The 20462-nt window shown below is 41.6% G+C and overlaps 2 protein-coding genes across 4 annotated transcripts; both read right to left on the bottom strand.

Moving 5' to 3' along the window:
• Positions 1-140: 140 nt before the first annotated feature.
• mov10a (Mov10 RISC complex RNA helicase a) lies at positions 141-12292 on the bottom strand. 3 transcript variants are annotated; one of them, XM_035152613.2, is made up of 22 exons: positions 11981-12292; positions 11800-11896; positions 11527-11699; positions 9776-10017; positions 9437-9689; positions 8258-8401; positions 7993-8155; positions 7220-7371; positions 6944-7126; positions 6425-6572; positions 5613-5774; positions 4663-4766; positions 4434-4531; positions 3890-3988; positions 3224-3317; positions 3008-3125; positions 2273-2464; positions 1609-1680; positions 1386-1511; positions 912-1000; positions 554-655; positions 141-368 (listed from the first exon to the last, which is right to left on the bottom strand). In XM_035152613.2, exons 1-22 carry the CDS (start codon positions 12091-12093, stop codon positions 365-367), a joined length of 2928 nt encoding a protein of 975 aa, XP_035008504.2. In that variant the 5' UTR covers positions 12094-12292; the 3' UTR covers positions 141-364. The 3 variants fall into 3 exon arrangements, with proteins under 3 accessions (XP_035008504.2, XP_035008503.2, XP_035008505.2); XM_035152612.2 differs by having other exon boundaries at positions 141-655; XM_035152614.2 differs by lacking the exon at positions 8258-8401 and having other exon boundaries at positions 141-655; positions 7993-8143.
• Positions 12293-13342: 1050 nt separating this feature from the next.
• On the bottom strand, positions 13343-19637 carry capza1a (capping actin protein of muscle Z-line subunit alpha 1a). Its single transcript, XM_035152615.1, has 10 exons — positions 19492-19637; positions 16701-16764; positions 16551-16602; positions 16203-16266; positions 15853-16059; positions 15696-15775; positions 15492-15570; positions 15315-15386; positions 15060-15122; positions 13343-14215 (listed from the first exon to the last, which is right to left on the bottom strand). Exons 1-10 carry the CDS (start codon positions 19525-19527, stop codon positions 14075-14077), a joined length of 858 nt encoding a protein of 285 aa, XP_035008506.1. The 5' UTR covers positions 19528-19637; the 3' UTR covers positions 13343-14074.
• Positions 19638-20462: the final 825 nt, after the last annotated feature.

The following is a 20462-nucleotide window of genomic DNA, read 5'->3' on the forward strand; positions in this document are numbered from 1 at the left end:
GAGACTGAGACGCCACGTTTGGTTTCGTCTAACCCTGAACATGAATTGCTTGTGTGCAGCAATTATTTGTTCCAGCTGACCGAACTTGCTGCACTTTTATTTAAAGACACTGAAGAGACAAAGTCACGTGAGACAAAGGGTGAAAAGTCAAACACCAGATTTACTGATTCACTTTGGCATTAAACATCAAAATATGCAAAACTGCTGGTAGAAAGGTTACTGAAGTACATGAAGTATTCCTAAATAATTGATGCTGATGTGGTTAAACCTAAAAAACCTAATACTGTATATTAGCAGTGTGCGATGTCACTGCAGATGTTTTTCTGTTTTCCACTATGGGTCCACACGCTGCTGGAGGGGGCTCTCATCTGTAACAGGACGTGAGACACAGGCAGAAAAGACACAAGTTGAATTTCTCAAGTTGTATAAACCCGAACAAAAAATGTTGTTCTCATACAAGTACAACATATTAGTATTTCAACTGTAGTTATGATCCAGGCAATCACAGTTTTTACAGATATTACAGATCAGCTAACGTTCAGAATCCACACACATGTTCAGAGCTGCCAGAGTCAACACAACATAATCTTCGCTCTCTATATCCTTCAGGTCCAATCCAGTGTAACCCTTCTCCTTCACACAGTAGCTGATGAACCTGCAAATTAAAACAATCCAAATTAAGTAAAAATTATGGATACGTCTTTAAAGTGCTCATATAAAGGAAATGTGAAACTCCAAAGAGAAAATATCAAACGTTGCAGAACAGCAACTTTAAAGACAAAGGGGAAATTGTTTTGTCTGGTTCTGATTTCCCAGTCAAGGATATACTTTCAGTTATAACATGTCAGTGTGTGAATACTGTGTGTAGTATTTTAACTTTCTCTCATCCCCTGTGCCCTGCTCTGACTTACTTCTCCCAGGTGGGGTCCTTGTTGAGGATCACAGGGTTTCCCACAACAATCAGCAGAGAACCGGCTCTCGTCACAGCCACATTGAACCTCTGCAAAATAAATACATCATTTAAAAGAAAACTGAAAAAACAAAAAGAGATTCATAATTTACGATGGTGTGTCGGGGCCATTTTGAAGAAAGAAAAATTCTGAGATTTCAAGATTAAGTCATGATATTATGAGAATAAACTTGCCATTAAATGAGGGAAAAGTAATAATATTATGAGAATAAAGTTGTAATTTGATGAGAAAAGTTTCATAATAATACAAGAATAAAGTTATAATTGAATGAGAAAAAAGTAATGTTATCAGAGTGAAGTCGTAATTTAAAGAGACAGTTTTTTCCCCCTTTAAGTGGCCCTCATGCTCTGGGGTAATAACGACTTTGATAGAAATCATATAAAAATTCTTCATCCCCTTTAGGACGGTACAGACCTTTGGATTTGACAAGAATCCGATGTTGAAATCCTTGTCCATCTTGACGCAGTTGATGCTGCTGCGGACAGTCGATACCATGATGATCTTCCTCTCATCTCCCTGAAACGCCTCCACACACCCCACCTGACATCATGGCACAAAAAAATTGATTAAACTGCAAAATGTGATTTTATTTCGGATGAACAGATGAGTGAATCGTATTTAAGGCAGCATGACGTACCTTGATCTCTTTGACTTCACTCCACTGACGCAGCGCCGCGGCAGACTTCAGGGCTTTTTGGATTTTCTCAACCTATTTGAAAAGTAACAATGTTAACCAATGGCTAGTCAAAAGAAACTTAGCATGCTCATATTCAGGTTGATCATTTCAATTTGTGCTATAACTTGAAAAGGTTTACATAGTCTAATGCTCACAAAACACATCCTCAAACTGTCCATTGCTGCAGCTCCTCTTTTCAGCCTCTGTCTGAAACAGTTGGCAGAGACTGTAACATCAAGAGTATTTTGAAGTGTTAAACACGTATTTAAACCCACATCATCTACCTACAAGATTTCTGCCACTACAACGCCGAGAATGACCTTCTCAGCTGCCGTAGTTTGGCAGCTTGCGTATCACAACAGGGTGTTTATGTTTAAATAAACATTTTGTCCGGGCTGAACGCAGCTCTGGTTTCGTTAGGGGGTAAATGTGGGACATCGTGATGTCATATGTAAAGAGAGAGAAGCTCCCTTTACCACAGACTTTGTGCTTTTTAACTTTGCAGACCTTTTATATACACAAAAAAAACACTAGATGAAAGGAGAAGAAAAAGCATAATATGTCTCCTTTAAAACTGAAACTAACTTTCTCTCCACACCTCTACTGTACACAAATGCAGTCTCACTTGTTTCCTGTAGGGGGCGATAATGCCGATGTCTTTCGCAGAGAGTTTGGGGAGACCGTTCTTTTCTTGTGTTTCCATCAGCTTGGTGAGGTAGTCGACGATAACTTCGATCTCAGACACGTTGAAGAAAGACGGACTGTTGGCCTCTCTCTCGTCTTTCCCGATCACCCCGTGAAAGATCACTGGGAAACCCTGTAGATACACAGACAGAGTGGTCCTAAATGATGTACTTTGAATAAACCTCTCAGGGCTTTTCCCCTTCATCCTAATAACGATTTAGATTATTATTTTTGCCTTTTTTTCCCCAAATTATGAGGCCTAATGTGTCCTGGTGAGTTTTGTCTTGTTCCCTGTGCCAGTCTGAAGGTGGTTAATGTCTTCAATTAACTTAGATCATGAGTGTTGATAATGACATGATAATTAAAAGAGACACTCATGAGATTAACGCCCTGTCCACAATTCTGCATTATTAATAAATATTTCTGCACTACTAAAATGTTCCTCAGCGTTTGGGCCTCTCGTCCACACGCAATCAATGTTTTAAGTCACTAAAACGGATATTTTTCAAAAACTCTGACAAGAAAATTGACTTCGCCATGTAAATTTAGAATTCACATAAATAAATTGTACTTCATCATCAATATGTACAGACAATTTCAGAATTCCTGATAGAGTTATTGCGATAACTTCAGAATTTTTTTGTGCAATTAAAACTTTATTGTCCTCGGGCCACACCTTTTTTGGGAGGTGTTCCCAGTTGCAGTACGCCTCACGGTCGCACTGGTCAGCAAACTCCTGCACTTCGTTGTCATAGAAGAGCTCATTGGGGATTTTCAGAATGGCAGCGTGAGACCTGAGTGAGGAGAAAACAAGAAAAGCAGAAGAGTTTTAAGCATCAAACTTCCTTTATTCCTAACAGGCAACTCTAACAAGAGAAAACCGAGAGCTCACCTGTAGTTTCTCTGCAGTTTGGTAACGAAGCGGGGGTCTTTACTTGTCTTGTATAGATCGTTATATTTCATCAGCCTCTCGAGCAGAGAAAGTCCTGCAGATCATTGAATTATAAAACCAGAGACAAAAAGAGGAAATTAAACCAAAAACCAGCTGTGGTTGAAGATCTTCACATAATGTCAAAAGCCGTTTTCAGACATGAACACGAACAGGAAAATGTCCGGAGGGCTCCGGTGACTGGTGGCGTCTGGCTTAGAACACGCAGGAGGCAGGAAACGACTTGTGCTGAGGAAATCACATGTTTTTGTTTCCTGCACAACAACAGCCCTGTGTGGTTGAAAGCTCTCGAATTTGAAATCTTCGTCTACGTGCATGGCTCCTCTTTTTCACCCTGACATATTCGTATTGTTTTTGTGTTTGCTTGCAGTTTTGCATCCGTCGTATGTTATAAACGTCATAAACCCGCTCAACACTTGCAATAATTTATTTTTATTAATTTTCCTTCTGCATTCTAATTTTGGACACTCTCGGGGGATTTGTCATTGTGAGAAGAATGTCGGGCATTTGTGTTCTCACATGCAGCCCCTCTGGAACATTTCAGGAGAAGATCTGGAGTTCGGAGCAACACAGTGCGATGAAATGCATCCAGACAAAGTAACGCCTCACCGAGTCCATGATGCAATGCAAGACGAGACTGGATGATGGGTCCCAGCTGCATGGGGTCTCCTGCCAGCACCAACTGACCCTTCTGTGGGTTGAGCAGACCTGTGACACAGCGTGAACATGTTGACCAATGAGAATCAAGCGCTTTTCAAGAGGATATTTGGCATTTTCTATTAGATAATGGACAATCTCCCCTCGCTCTCTCTTTTGGTTGTGTGATCACACTATACTGACATTTGTACAGCTAAAGATGGATACATCTCCACACCCAGCTTTAAAAGGATATTAGAACCATTTCTCTGTGACTTGTATTAGGGGAGATACTGTATGAGCAGTCAAAGTCACCATCCCCCCAAAAAGTTCATATTTCCTTAGCCCATATCTCCCTTAACTGCGATTTGAAACACATCAAATTGAAGCTCTATGGGTTTCTACATCTAATTAAATGAAAAATGTCATTAAGATCTTTACCAGTGCGGCTCCAAAGTGTGATGATGAATGACCACCCTAATGTAGCCTACTGATAATTCTAATATTCTGAGTTTACCTGCAACAGCGATGACACATTGTGGCTCCTCTGCCTGGCCGCCTTCATCCACAAACACATGAGTGAAATGACCGACTGGGATTCCTTTAGACACGAGTCTAAAAAACAATAAAGAAATACGCACAACAGAAATTTTCATAATAGCAAAGATGAAAGTGCAACATGAATCTTGATGTAAAGAATCCTACTTAAATTATCTTAATAATAATTATAAGACACCAGCTCTTACCTGCCAGCTGTGAACATAGTTGTGACTACGATTTTAAAATTCATCAGAATTTCTTTTCCTGGAAACACAAAGTCTTGCTGATTCTTATCCAAGTTACAATATTTCTGGAAGAGTCAGAAGAAGAAAGAAAAATGAACTCATCAAATGAAATGTTCCATCCTTCTGTTCTTCCTCTAATTAAAGGATTTGAATGATAATGTTTAACTCAGACTTGTATTACAGCTGTGTAGAATTTACACGTTTGCTCCACACATACAGATTTCTGTTCTTCAAGAAACCATCAAATCACTCAGATCAACCTGATATGTGAAGGCTGGTTAACATGCGTTTGTTCTCACTTTAGTTACGGACGTGTACATGTCTTTGATTTTAAATTTAGTTTTTTTTATTCCTAACGTCACAGATCCTGTAAATTAAGATGGATGACGTGTCTCCACTTCCTCCCACTATCCAGAAATGAAGCCAAAATATCCTGAATTTGGATGCTGCCATCTTGTGCTGATGACGTCATGTGGAGCCAGAGACTGTGCAGGAGCGATCGTGGTTTGGAGCCGGGCTGTCGAGGTCCCGCCGATACACGCGCTTGACCACTGGCGAGTCAGTCTGAGCTGTCAATCATGACATTCTACTCTGGTTTTACAGCATCAAGTTACTTATTAAAACCAAACATTTCAGAAACATGAGCACTTTACCAAACATCAGTGTGATAAGAACGACCTAAAAGGACTGAAACCCTCTTTGAGTCCCATATGCTAATATGGACAAGGCAGGAATCATGGCCTCTGCAGCAGCCAGCCCCAAGTCGGCGTTCGAGGCACTTTGGCTTCACTTTTGGGGAGAAGTCATATCGCCCATCTTTATAAACAGTCTATAACATCTACAGATTAACAAATGTGTTAATAAGATTAGTTATTCATGAAATATGTATTAAAAAATCTGCTGATGCTCACCAGCAGGTGCTCGGGGACACTCCTTGGGTCTCGGCTGTCGGCGTACACACGGTAAACCAGTTGACGATCCATGGGCTCCATCAGTCTCTCCAACAGTAAGTCACATGCACTGTTTGAAGGTGCACAGGCCAGGATGTGGGCTGATGGATCAGCCATGATAACCTGACAATGCAAGCAAAGTCACATTCATTACTCAAAGTTATTGACATATGACATAAGTCTTTTAAACGTGTTTAGCTCTGAAGGCTAATCTTCCTCTCCAGGGTGTGGTTCGATGGGATATGACGGACGGTGTCTCCCTGCCGAGTGGCAATAAACGCAAACATCGAACAACTGCTGACAGATTTTCAGACTACGATAACGATGTTGATAAAAATGTGATTGTGAGGTGAAATTGAGGTGAGGTTTTTTTTTACAGATGCGGATCACCCAATTCAACACATCAAGAAAAGCACAGACAAAACACAGTAACCTCCCATGTGAGATAACCAGTGTCTGTCTAATCTGGCAAATAATCTCATGTTCAATATTAGGAGCCCTTTAACTAAACTTTGGATTTTTCTTCTGATTATTTTCTATCTATTAATCATTTGGTAAAGGTAAAAAAAATGTCCAGGTGAAGTCATTATTTTGTCTGAGAAGCAATAAAAATATTCAATTTAAGACCAAAAAAAACACCAAATCATCATGTTGAAGCATCAAAAAACAGATATTTGGCTTTTTTAAACCTGGAAATGACATTTAAGACTTTTTAATAAGCCCTTTTTTGCATGTGAATTCAGTTCTTTTTAAAACCAACAGATACTTGATACCTGGTACATAGCTTCAACCAGAGTGCTTGTCTTTCCAGTTCCAGGAGGCCCAAACACCAGATAAGGAGCTGGTTTAGACGATCCTGCTACAATGTGCTGGACTGCAGCACGTTGCTCTGGGTTATTTTCCAGATCTCTGTAAAACATCCTGTAGATAACAGACAGTGACAGAGGATATTTTTTACACACTGGTGGGATATTTAAAATCAAAAATGTAAGACAGTGGTGAAGTTGATCTGCTGAGAAATGTTTAACACTCTTTAAATGTTAAAATGAAAACGAGTTACAAACTCCCTGTTACTGAAGTAAGTTCAAGTATCTCTGGGTCTTGTTAACGAATGAGGGGAAGATAAAGGGGGCGGGTGGGTCGGTGCGGCACCAGCCGTATTGTGGGCGTTGTACCGGATCGTGGTGGTGAAGATCAAAGAGCTTTCGATTTACCAGTAGATCTACATTCTGACCCTCATGTGTTATTTTGTTTTGTATGTGTGTGTTCTTTCTTGTGTATCGACACCAGACCTGAGTGTAGGCAGGGAGGGAGGCAGGGAGGGATTAGTCGCTGCTGCACCAGATGGGAACAGCACGTCTTCCAGGTTATATTTAGCTGCCAAGTCCACCGCCCGATGCTGCAGCATCAAAGTGTACTGGTTGAGAGTAAACTCCACATCAAACTTCATGTTGCTGTTAAAAACCTCCAACAGCCTGAGAGAAGGAAGCAGAGTGAAAGGAACATGTGAGGTCAGGTCCTTTTCTCCTGGGATTCAAGTAGACGAGTATCATGAACATAACGCCTACTTCTGAGAGAAGCTCAGTTTCACACTATCCAGCTCGACTTTGTGAACTTTTCCGCGGTAAACAGGGAGCGGCTCTGATGTGTCCCCAGATTTGGACACCTTCAGGTAGCCCCCACGAAGTACAGATGGCCGATCCTCAGCAACACCAGGAACCTGTTGAAAAAAAATATATATATATATATACATAGTGTTGAGCTCAGAGTAGATTAGGAAGCTTTCAGAGGCCAATGACAACAGAAGGAATATATTATATATCAGCAGAATAAAAAAATCATTCAAAAGGCAACAATTAAACAAGGGAATGGGTCCCATCCAAAAACAAGTCATATCAAGATTTGCTCTTGAGTGGCAGGTGCACGCGTTTTAAAAGAACAGACATGCACTGAACTCTGGACATTTTCCTGATATTTTTCAGATGGTCTAAATGTAAAAACCCAAATGTGACTATTTCTTCCAGCCCCCTCATAAAATGTCTTAAAAATGTCTGTCTGTGCCCATGTGACAATGCGACGACACGAAAACGAAAGAATATGAATATCTCAGTAGCCGGTGTCGATGTTTCAAATAAACACACGTGACATCAGCCCTCGCCTGAATGTTCCTGCATTTTTCCTCTTGTTGTGAACACGTCTGAATCGAAACAATCTCAAGTTGCGTTCTTTATGAGTGAAAGGCAAAATGTGTGGACCTAAAAAATCTGTCTGAGTCATCTGTACTAGACTCAGTTTCTTATAACAACAGTAGGGCAACATGTTTTAACTGAGCTGGACTTACCTTGAGCGTGAGCAGCTTTCTGTTGCTTTGGTCCCGAGTCATGGTTTGATTGCGGAGGTTGAACTTCCTTAATTCCACCTCCATCTGCATCTCTTCCAGGTGCAGCAGGTGGTTGAACCGGTGAAAGTAGTTCTTCATCTCCAGGGGGCCCCTGAGGTGGCTCCTGGGGGGGCACGGCACAAACACAGGCATTGTGTTTTAAAAAGAAAGACAATCAACCCGACACAGGCATGGTTAAGTTTAATCAGCTGGTTAATTCTCTCACTTCACTGTTGCCAGTTTGGATCTGTCAGCTGGAGAAAGGTTCTCGGAATCCTCCAGGTTTTGTTTAACCAGTCTCTTTAGGTATTGAGGGCACTTGTAGTCTCCTAATTTAACTTTTTCCTCCACAACGTAAACGTGTCTGTGCCTGAAGAGAAGAACAAAACATGCAACATTGCGTCATGATTGTAATCAGCATCAACAGAACACAATTACAGTTACCTTGTTGATCAATTCATCAATTACAAGTGAAGAAAATTGCTTCAGCCAACTCCAAATCAAATATTTGACATGAAGTGGGTAACAGAGGATTTTCATGCTGCGATTGATTCAACTGCTACACGTTATTTCATAGAAGCAGCATCGTTATTTTTTTCAACAACAGGTCATAAAAGTCAATTTAAATTTATTTAAAATGTGAGATTTAGGAGATTTTGTTTTCACCTCTGTCAGCAGGATTAAGCTAAAACTACTGAACAGATGTCCATGTAACTTAAGATGTTTTCAGACATGCAGGGAACTCTGCAGTTCCTCCGGATATTCTACAGAGGAAGTGCATGCGTGAACACAGATGTCAGAGTGACAGAGTGACAGAGTGGATGTGTGAACACAGCAGGGGGATCCCCCGCTGTATTCACTGTGAGCGAGTGTGGGGGGGTTTGATGTTGCTTCTAACGTGCGACAGACGCAAAGATTAAAAAAACAAATATATCCTGGTGAAAAAGTGATGACACACACATAGAAGACAGCGAAACAGAAGACGACAAGAGAGTTTGTGGTGAGAGCTGACACCGGTGTTGCTGCTGTGAACGTGTCTGTGCAGAGAACCTCCTGCTGTGTTGTGCATGAGTGAAAAGCAAACTGAGGGTAAACCCAGTGGCAAATGATCTAGATTTTACCCGCATGTCATGTCTGAAAGCGGCTTCAGTGGAAAATAAAAAATGAGTCCAGGATTGCTTTTTTCTTTCCCTTACACATTGCATTTGCCATTTTTCACCAATTTCCCAGGGAATCATTAATGGTTCTTCATTAAAAGAATCGGGACTATTAAGAGGACTGATATTAATGAGTGTGTGCAATGGGGTGCAGCTCGATTGAATTGAAGGGGACTGTTGGGCCTCGGTGGAGGTAAGTGCTCTGCTGAGTGCCATTCAACTTTACAATCAGATTTTAATTAACTTACCTCTCAGGAAACTCTACCTGCACTAACATGGTTGCGCCCGGCTTGTGTGCGAACCTCCGAAGGGGTTCGTAAGGAGCCACGGGCCCCAGCTCCGCAGCCAGAGGGGTCCTGGTAGCAGCGACCATCTCCCTCACGATGGAGAAGGAATCAGACGCCGATTTGGTATCAACTGGCAAGAACTCAAAGTAAATCATGGCAGAGAAATATCCATGATATTTCAGCTTGTACCGAGCCACAACTTCATAACTTTCTCCTGGAAAAATAAAGAGGAGCTGTAAGTATTAATTACTTCTTCAGTATATACATATTTTTTCAATCAAAACACAGATGTTGTCCCACCAGGATTGAGGGAGACGGGACAGGCTCTGGTGACTCTCTTCTCGTCCTCCAGAGTGAAGCAGCGGTTCCTGGGCAGGGCAGTGTAGTAGGTGAAGTTGATGGCGTCCGGGCCCTTATTTTCAATGTGGAACCTGATAAGGAACTTCTCTCTGAGAGTTTCCACGATGTACTGAACCTTGCCCTCGCTTGACTCTGGGTTTGAGGTGATCTCGATGCCCTTCTTGTCGGCCATCATCATTTTCCTGCAAGAGAGAAAGCGTGTACTGTTGAACTGGCATAGAAATAAACTCAGTGCATCCTGGTGGTTGATATTGGAAGAGGTTCTGAGATGTTACGTCCTGTGCGCTCTCTTAGATGTACAATACTAACAATGACAACATCTATCATTCCGAGAGACGGACGTTTAATGACCTTAAAAACACAAATGTCCCCTAACTCGGCTTCCAAGAATCTACTGTGGTGGAAATTTGACCTGGCGAGGCATCGGAAATAAAGAGATCTGACAGTAGTTGTCTTTTCTGTGCACATTTACTCTTTGTCAAAGAAGGTCAGACAGATCTTACAGCATGCGGACATGTGAAGATGTGAAAGACGAGGGAACATTCGCTGGCGTGCTCTTCTATGCAGATCGAGTGAAGAGGTGAAGTGTGTGTGTGTCTGAGGAGGCGAAGTGTGTGTGTGAATAGAGTGCGAGGTAGAATCCCAGGAGATAAGAAACAGGCTGAGGGCCTCTTCAAGGTCTTTGTGGAGGAGACGAGCCCAGTGAGTTTCAGATTTGGGGCTCTGACGTCACGGAGCTTTCGGAGACTGAAACCTAGTGACTCTGCTGTGAGGCTGGTCATAAAAGGTCATCGTGGCAGTTACACAGCAGAAACTGTATACATGAGCACAGATAATATATAGTATAGTATAGTGGAATAATTTTCCTGTCTGTGGTCGGTCTCTGAAGGCCGGACGTCAACAGTATGTGTGAGCTGTGTCACCTGAATCTGTAAATACAGGGGTTCTGCAGGTTATCACCTGAGTGCCAGATCCACTTCCCCATTATTGAAGATAAGGAGCAGAGGCCTCTCTTGACCTTGTAAGAAACAAAATATTTGAGACCAAAAGCACTGGCGCTGATCTAGTGCTGATTGGGTAGTGTCGGAGCTGGTGGAGGGACCGTGGATGAAAAGTTTTTTTCTTTTCTGATGACAGTGGGTTAGGGTTAGGGTTAGTATCCAAAGGAGTGAACTCCTCTTGGTCAGATTTCTGCGTCACATTGTGGTGTTGAGAACTCTGTCCTATTCAGCTGAATATAGACGCTGACAGATTCTCCATTATATTCAGAGATAAACTCTTTTGTTATTTTTGTTATATTCTCTGTTGTATTTCCTGCTTTGATAAATTCACAAAAGACAGTTCGATGTGAGAATTCTTATTTAATTTCTCTCACCAAGAATTTCCACAGTTACAGTGCATTGAGCTCCAATAGCCACCGAATTAAACTTCTTGATCAACAAATAACTAATTTAGTCTGTCAGATGTCACTGAAAATGTTGAACGGTTATAATAGTCTCCTAAAGCTTCTAGATGTTCAGTTCAGTATCCAGAGGAAAGCATCAAAACTTCACATGTGAGAAACTGGAGGCAACAAATTATTGACTTTTTAAATACATTTCTATTAATAACAAGTAATAAAACTAATAAAGAAATAATAGTAAACAAATTAATGAGTGCGTCCTACGTGGCTCAGAGGCAAGTGTATTCACCTGTTAACTTGTAACTCCTTCAGGACCCTTGAGGCCAGGTTCCTGGAGGTCAGCGCGGGGGCCACAGCGGTGGAGGGGCCAGGGGAGGGTGCAGCTGGTTCCTCAGGGCCACAGATGGGGTTCTGCCGCCGAGGGGCCCGAGGCCTCCGCCGCTGGTCGCAGTACTCTCTGGGCTACAGAAGAGAAAGTAAAAATAACACAATGCTTCGTGTTTTGTCTGTTGTCCTCATTGCAGCGACACAAGTCCGGAGTTAACACCAGAAACAATCCTACCTGAGGTTCATCTATTAGGTAGACAATGCTGTGTTCTATGAAGATTTTGTTGGACGACACCAGAGCATTGAGGACTTTGGAGAAGCTGGGGTGAACTCTGTGAACACAACAGAGGATGTGACACACAACCCAGTCTCCCGCCCACACACACACGCACACAAACTGCTGTCCTGCTGCCTACCTTCCTCTAAACTCATTGTAGAAGTCTCGCAGCATGTGGACGCTGATTCTCTCCTCAGAAGTTCTCAGATATTCGATGAACCTCACTCCGGAGACGTGGAGATGGGAGGACATGCTGACTGCAGGTCGCTGGAGGAGCAACGGAATGAGACGAGGAAGTTCTCAAGCTCGCTCCAGTCGTAAAAAAAATATAGTCACTGATGCGCATTTCCTGACAATCAAAGTGAAACGTTGATTCGAAGCCGCTGAGCCACCGAGGTTAAGAAGACAAGGGGCAACAGGCTGTTTGCACCGGGACGAGCAGACAGCTGTGGCGACCGCGCAGGGACCGTCTGCGAAGTGCAACACGGAAAATAAGAATAAACATAATCCAATAACTTCACTCGAATACTGGGGGGGTCTCACCAGAATTACGTCACACATCGAGGGGTCTCCTGCTGGTTATACTACAATATTTAGTTTTAAAGAATGCGCTTTTGCATTTGATTAGCTGAACTGGATCTTCAAGTTGTCAATAACAACAACAATTCAATAACGGACTAAAAACCTAATTATTATTTTAAATTGAAATAATGAGCGTAGAACGATGAAGTCGTAAATAGTCACATTCAAAAGTTTGAAGAGTGAAAATCTTGAATTTTCACTTGATAAATGACCTAAGTGACGAACCTAACTAACCCTTACCCAACCTTAAATACAAGTTTGTGTTTCACCCAACCATACGTTTTTGTATTCTGATCAATTTTATTATATCCATGAGTTCATATACAAATTGATCATTTGGTCTATTCACATCTAAAACTGATAATCAACCACCAAGCAAGAATTTCCATTAAAGGTTCAGTGTGTAGAATTAAGTGTAGCAGCAGGAACCCCCTCCAAACATGAAAGACAACCTGTGGATCCTTCGGTTGTCGTGAAAAATCTAAAGGTCTTTAGTTTGTCCAGTTTGGGCTACTGAAAAAAACATGGCAGCCTCCATAGAGAGGACCCGCTCCCGGCGTATATATTAAGTATTTAAATATAAACGGGCCATTCTAGAAAGAAACAACAATTTGTACAATTAGATAATTATACACAAGTGAAAACATCTCTAGGATTCATTTATATATATTATAAATATATTTTCAATTTCTGCTAATAGATCCCTTTCACCTAAATCTTACACACTGAACCCTTAAATTCACACGTTTTTCATTAAATATTTCATTTATATATTCTGCAGAATGTTTCCATTGTTGTCAAGTGCCAGGTGACTATTGAAGTGGCAAATACCAAATGTGATAAATTAATTTGAAAACTGAAAACCACGCTCTCTAAAAAAAATTATGTACAACACAAATGATCGTTTCTTGAAATCATATTTGTTGCAACATTTTTATTTCAAGAATAATAAATGCACTTACAGTTTGTATAAAAAAATATAGCAAAAGCTAAAAGGTAAACAACAGGCAGGAGGGCACCAACTCGTTCTCAGTCTGGAGGAGGAGGAGTATTCATGAAAATCAAAGTGTCTCCCTGTGACAGAGAGAAATAAGGGAACTTAAACAGGGAAAACAAAATATGGCCAGTGAAAAGAAAAAGAAAAGACATCTACGCTTTAGATGTGGAACCAGAGGAAAACATGAATGCTTTCAAGTCTCTCTCCAGTCAGATAACATATCTAAATTGCATACAGCATTTGCCCTCTGTTAATAAAATAAGAACTATAGAGGTATTGGAAGCTCTTAAAGAATATCTGTGTTTTATAGAAAGTAAACTAGTTGCTACATGAAACTGAAGATGGCTTTGGGAGGACGTGCGTCCATAGGAAGCACCGAGGGATGATGAACTGTGTGTGTGTATGTGAGAGTTTGAATGGCGGGTATCGACCCAACACTTTCACAGTGACACTAAAGGCATTATTTGTTGAAAAATAATAATGTACAATATGTTTACAAATGAGTCACAGTTACATCACTCAGTTTCATATTAAATGAAAGGCGTTCCCTCTTGGTGCTTGACAGAAGCTGCACTGTCTTTTTTAGTGGAACGCGTCCCACTCGTTGCTCAAGCATCAGCCTTTCGTAACCACGGCCGGCGCCGCCTCCGTCCTCTAAGCGTTCTGCATCTCTTTGCCGATCTTGTAGGTGAGGATCTTGTTCCAGTCGAGCTTGGTGCGGGTGATCGGGAGCTGTCTGCGTAAGGCCTTGAAGGTGGTGTCTGACATGGTCTGATAGTTCTCACTGATGGCTGTCTGCCAAACAAAGAAGATAAACAAGTCAACAAGCATCCTGATATCATCTGTCAGTTCCAGATATGTTGTATAAACCATTCCTCAGTCCCGGCTGAGCACCAGCGGTGAATGGGCCTTTTCTGTCAGGGCTCCCACACTATTTCTATATTTATGCTCTAATGCTGCGTGATCTTCAAATTGCATTTAATGGTTTCCTGATGTTTTCTTTCAAATTTTCATTTTTAACTTGGAAACCACCTTGTTACAGTGTTGTGAAAGGTTCTGTATGAATAAAGTTTATTATTATTATGATGAGTGGAAATAAACAAGAAAAACACAATGTGTGAGCTGCAGGAGAATGGCAAGTGAGTCCAATTTTATTTTGAACAAACTATCATTTTGGAAGCTTATGTTTTCAATTAAAATGTCTTAAATATGCCCTGAAGTATTCTGGTGTAGAGGTAACATCTGCAACAGTTGTTTAGCTTTCATGTCTTCAGGTTTGCTAATTCAGAATGTAGAATATTATAATGTTAGAGTGAAGCTGACCTTTGAACTTTTGGACATAAAGAGTCATAAGTTAATTATTTTATCCTAATGGACATTTGTGTGAACTTTTATAACAATTAATGAATGAATTTTTGAGTCTACGTGGATGAGCGTGCCAGATGAATTGAAATTCAGTCATCGTAACCTTTGACATCTTAAATGTAATCCTAAGATGTTGTGCACATGAGAATCAGACGGCTGAGCAGCATGACAAAATAATGCCTCTGGTCATGGCTGTCACCGACATGGAGCCATGAAAATGTATTAATGCACATTTATACTGAGGGAACTCCTGTGATTCTTAACGCACACTTACCTGATAATCATTCTCTGCATCCTCAATAATTTTCACCAACTCCTTGGCGGTCTGGCTCTCACTCTGCCAAAATAAACACTCATGGGTTGATTTAATGATTTAAACACTCATGAACAATATGAAATGCCCATATTGAGTCCACATAAAATTATTTTCTACTTGCTTCTGCATTATCATCACAAACTCACTTTACATATGCATATATAATAGTAATTCAATAAAAACGAAAAAGATGTACAAGATAAAACTACTCACTTGCACGGTCAGTGATTCCTGAACATCTTTATGGCTGACCAGCTGCACATTTCCGTCCTCATAATAATGTACCTGGAATAAACAGAAGAAATACACACTGTGGAGATGCATACAGCAGTGACACAAAGCTAACCTCGCAGCAGAGCTCGTACAAATCTCCACGATCACTCAACATACCTGTATTTTCAAAACTCCAACCACCTGCGCGGTAGATTGTGAGATACTGAACTTCCATTCAGACCGGCAGCGACCATTCCTGAGGGCAGACAACGTAGATGAGTACATTTGACAACATACACATAACACAATAACACATCAATGACATCACCGTCTGACTGAATTTGATTAAGAAGTTTGCAATGTGATTATTATCAACTTTACCAGAAGTTTTTAGGCTCAAACTGATGACCCTCGATGCAAGCGATAATGGTTTGCTGGCCGTCGATCGTTTTCCCATAAACCTGCGGCAGATAAAACACGATGAGTGGGCGACGCTGTGTATCGGCAGCTACAGTGCAGAGTGGCTGAGCGATCTTACCGTGCACACTCCACTGGAGTAGTGCTCCTTGACGTAGGCCCTCAAGGCGGAATCACAGGCGTCTCTCCATGACCTCAGGGCTGCCTCCCCCTCATGGCGCTGGGGGTCGCTGGCCTCTTTGCTCAGGTGGTGAAACTTGAAGGAGATCTTATTGTGAGGGTCAAAAAAGCGGCCGTTACCCAGGTCTCCATGCTCTGTTATCAGGACCTGAGGGGGAAACAGACAGAGAAACCCGTTGTTACTATTGTAATTTAATCAAGAATTGTTTAAGTGATGTAGACAGACGATGAAACCTCAGTCAGTTCAATAAGGACAACAAATGATCTAAATACTTTTAGAGAACAACTTGCCTGATCGTCATATCCCTCAATTTTGGCCCGAGTGAACTGATCCATGTTGAACTGAGCAAAGGCGCTTAAACAGAGGAGAACATAAACAAGTTAGATATAAATAAGTCAATTTTCATATTTTACTTTATTGATCCCCAGTTGTTACAAACAAGAATGGAACTATATATAGATAGATTTATATATCTATATATTGTTTATCATACAAAATATATAGAAAGAAACTGAATAAGATGTAAAATATAAATAATACATTAAAACAAACAGATACTTAGGTCGATGTATTATTATATTAACATCATTGTAGTTATTCGAAATACAGCAAAAACACAAAACACAGCTAAAACTCACTGAGCCGCGCCCTCTCTGAGAAGATTATCATTGTCCAGCAGAACTCGAACATCTGAAAATAAAAGAATTAACATGAGATAAGCATTTACGTTTTCTTTTACATAGTGAATACGGACAGTCCTAAATATGTCGATCACAAGTAAGGCTCACCGTTGAAGACTTCATTGAATTCTCCTGGGGGAGCGTGCATCACAAAACTAGCTGCAATACGAACCTAGAGACAAAATCATTTTCTTTAAAACGTTAAACATGATGAAGTATCAGGTATCATTATATCATTATATCACAGCATTCTGCTTAACTCTGATTTTTTGTAAAGTCTATTCATTACCTCACACACAGTGAGAGATAAAGTGTAAAAAAAAACCTGCAGATAACCACTAGAGTGAGGCAGAGAGCAGTTTGCTAACTTTATTAGCTGAGGGCTTATTGAATCTTATGGCCACTCCTTACATGGCAGGAAGGGAATGTTGCCCTCGGGCTTTTCTTAGCAGCCAGTATGCAAGTGTAAGCATGTGGTGTCAAAGCCACAGAGAGAGGAGGCTGTGGAAGGTGCTGTGCTGATACTCAGTGAGGACTGGCAGGATAAAGGCCAGGCTTAGTTAAAGGGATAGTTCACTGAAATATGAAAATTCACTCACTATCTACTCCCCACTAAGCCGATGGAGCGGTGGGTGAAGTGTTTGAGTCCACAAAACACTTTCGGAGTTTCAGGGGTAAACAGTGTTGCAGCTAAATCCAATACAATTGAGGTAACTGCTGATCATGTCTTCAAATGTAAAAAACAACAACATAAAATGCCTCGTGCATTTAGGCTTAAAACGTGGTGTAAATGATAACTTTTCTAGTCGAATTTGAATTTTGGGGCGTACGGACACTTGGATGACACCACGGGAGCAGTTTGAAGGCATTTTCTGCTGTTTTTGTTTACATTTGAAGATGTAGTCGCCATTTACTTCATTTGTATTGTATATGGCTGCAACACTGTTTACCCCTGAGACTCCAGAAGTGTTTTGTGGACTCAAACACTTCACCCACCTCTCCATCGGCATAGTGGGGAGTAGATAATGAGTGAATTTTCATTTTGTCGGTGTAGTGGAAGCAAAGTTTACATCAGGCAGAACAATTTGTGATTCTTTTTATGTGAGATTCACAGTGACCCACAATGCTGCCACCTCCACACTATGATGGGCCATCATCACAGGGAGGCCGTCTGTCAGGCAGACAGGGATATCGAGCCTCCGGGCTGCAGCTGGCACTGACCTACAAACAGGGCCATCCAGCTGAAGGGGCAGAGGGGGCTTTACAATGACTAACCTAGATTAACTATGATCCTGAATCGCCCATTCAGAGCTCAGGAAGCACTTCCAGGCTCAGGCTCTGATTCTCCACCGTGCAAATCTACAGTCTGAGATTATCTGATAAAGACACTATTAGAAGTAGATATCGAATTGAAGTTAAATTGCAATTACGGCCGGGTAATAAAACAATTTCAGTGATTATTGCAATATAATATTCATCAATAACAATATAACAAAAGTTCAACATATAGCACAATGAGGAGGTATAACAAACGATTGATCAGATTTATAAAGTGTTTTGTGTTTGTCCTTCTCTGCTCAGTTGCACCTTACTGAACCAGGGATTTAGCATGGATGTTGTCATACAATTGGCCTCCCTGTATAAATTGTCGCCCCCTTTGTGGCCAATGATTTAGAAACATCCGACATCTGCCAGTGACAAACATTTGAATCTTGATCATTTTGTTTGCTGTATGACTCAGCCCTGATTTCGATCATTTCCTCGTTTGCAGCTTCACTGCAGTGAGGCTGGGAGGTGGAAGCCCCTTGGCCAGTCCAGCAGCTTTAGGAATGCACAGCGTTACTTTACAACAAGTAGCAGCACGATGCAGACAGCAGCGCTGCAGGAAGACGGACTGGATCTGCACTGTGAAGGTGCTAAATGAAAAGGTGCCGGGCCAGATACTGGACAGAGAGCAGAGCGCCTTCTCCATGTGACTCAACAAGGACCAGTACACTAAATCTTTCCTGCCACAAACCAGTAGACAACACTCAACTTCTGTTCCCCCCCCCCCCCCCCCATACCTGCACCTTCCACACCTATATTTACATTGTAGACACACACTACAATTATGTATATTGCACTCGCTCTATCTATGTGTATACATTATGTACAATGCTCTCTCTGCGTCTCCCTTTACGTACATTTATATTGTTTATATTTTGATCTTATATTTTTACATCTAGTTGATGTTGTGGGCCTCATACCTTGCTGCTGTAACACAGGAATGTCTCACTTTGGGATCAATAAAGCATCTATCTATGTGTCTATCTGTCCATCCATCTGTCTGTGTTTAATATTTACATTGTTTATATTTTGATCTTGCATTTCGAATAGTTTTTAGATATTTTTACATCTTACTTATGTGCCTGACACCTTGCTGATGTAACACACATCTATCTATCTATTTATCTATCTATCTCTAAACAAGCTGCATCTGTAAACAACACATATATATACACATGTTATATACACTGTGTTATATACAGTATATGATGTATATATAGTTTGTGGACAGTGGGTGTGGACGTGCTGCCGATGCTCTGTCACGATCCTTCGCTGTAAATGCAGGAAGTAGCTCGACTTGCTTCGGGCTAGCATTAGCTCACCGTTCCCTCAAGTTAGAATAAAGTCTGAACCGTGCTAAAGAAGCAACATGTGAGACAAGGGACCAACCGGGACCAGTTTGACTCAGGTTATCTCACTGGCACCAGGTGTTTGTGAGCTCAGGAACAATGTCAGGCGATGTCAATAAGTCAAACCCAGGCTGAGCGGAGCGGAGCGGGTTCCGCACACAGCGGCCATTTCCAGGACATAGACATGCAAGCAGGAGAACAACCACAGTGTGAATAAATGATACCTTCTCTTCGTCGCTGGGCTCCCCGAAGTCTGCCATCTTGGCTCAGTGTTAACAAAGCGACTGCGGCTGGTGTGTGAGCGACTGACTCCTCCCGCACCAGAGGCTCCGAGTCCCGGGGAGAGAGGGTGGGCAGGCCCCCGCTCAGCAGGGCCGGCAACACACATTCCGCGGGGCCGGGGGGCCCGAGGGGAAAAAAAGGGGCACCCAATGTCAAATTCAATTTATTTGGAATATAGGACAATTTGGTGAATATCCCTTGTACGTTTGAAGGTATTCTGCACAATTTCGGTTACCAACCACCAGTAGATGTTAGCAGGTGGCCACCAGCGGATGTTAGGGACATAACTTCAGTTGTGCACCTCAGCGTCATCAAGTGTTTTGGCCTTGTAATCAGTGATAAAGAGATAGTTCTCCGAAAAATTTAAATGTAGTCATTGTCGTATAAATTGTGACTCCTTCTTCAAACTTAAAAAAAAACAACAGAAAAAAAGCATACAATTCCTCCATTCTGCTCCTGTGGTATCATCCAGGTGTCCGTAAGCCCCAACATTGAAATTTAACTCGAAACGATGTCATTTACACCATGTTTGTAGCTTAAATGTCCAGTGTTATCCTCCTCTGGAGCTGTGTACTCGTTCGCACCCGCACACACTGCACACAAGCTCTCGTCCAAGGGTACGCGCAGGGTGCACTTAGTATCGACACTTCCGGTAGCGCACATTTAAGCTAAAAACATGGTCTAAATGACGCTGTTTTGCGTCGAATTTGAATGTGGTGTCTTACGGACACTCGGATGACACCACAGGAGCAGCATGGAGGAACGTTTTGGAGTCTACCTCAGACTCATTCATCGACCGGACAAAGGGATTTTAAAGCAAAACACAAAATGCCAAATCTTGAATGAAAAGGCGCAGAAAGAAGAATAATCTTTTATAATCTGCCCCTCTTTCCCCAAGAAATTAAGTACAACA

The sequence above is a fragment of the Hippoglossus stenolepis genome, chromosome 3 (genome assembly GCF_022539355.2).
Source record: "Hippoglossus stenolepis isolate QCI-W04-F060 chromosome 3, HSTE1.2, whole genome shotgun sequence".
Classification (NCBI taxonomy): Eukaryota; Metazoa; Chordata; class Actinopteri; order Pleuronectiformes; family Pleuronectidae; genus Hippoglossus; species Hippoglossus stenolepis.

Bases quoted from the DNA above. Each gene is read 5' to 3' on its own strand.
- capza1a (XM_035152615.1), bottom strand. From the start codon at position 19,527: ATGGCAGACTTCGGGGAGCCCAGCGACGAAGAGAAG. The intron at 16,603-16,700 runs GTGAGCCTTACT...TTTTATTTTCAG, and splicing joins ATTCAATGAAGTCTTCAACG to ATGTTCGAGTTCTGCTGGAC. The intron at 15,387-15,491 runs GTATGTTGAGTG...TGTTTATTCCAG, and splicing joins TTGGAGTTTTGAAAATACAG to GTACATTATTATGAGGACGG.
- mov10a (XM_035152612.2), bottom strand. From the start codon at position 12,093: ATGTCCTCCCATCTCCACGTCTCCGGAGTGAGGTTCATCGAATATCTG. The intron at 11,700-11,799 runs GTAGGATTGTTT...TCTCTTCTGTAG, and splicing joins ACCTAATAGATGAACCTCAG to CCCAGAGAGTACTGCGACCA. The intron at 8,156-8,257 runs GTGAGAGAATTA...GTGCCCCCCCAG, and splicing joins TCCAAACTGGCAACAGTGAA to GAGCCACCTCAGGGGCCCCC.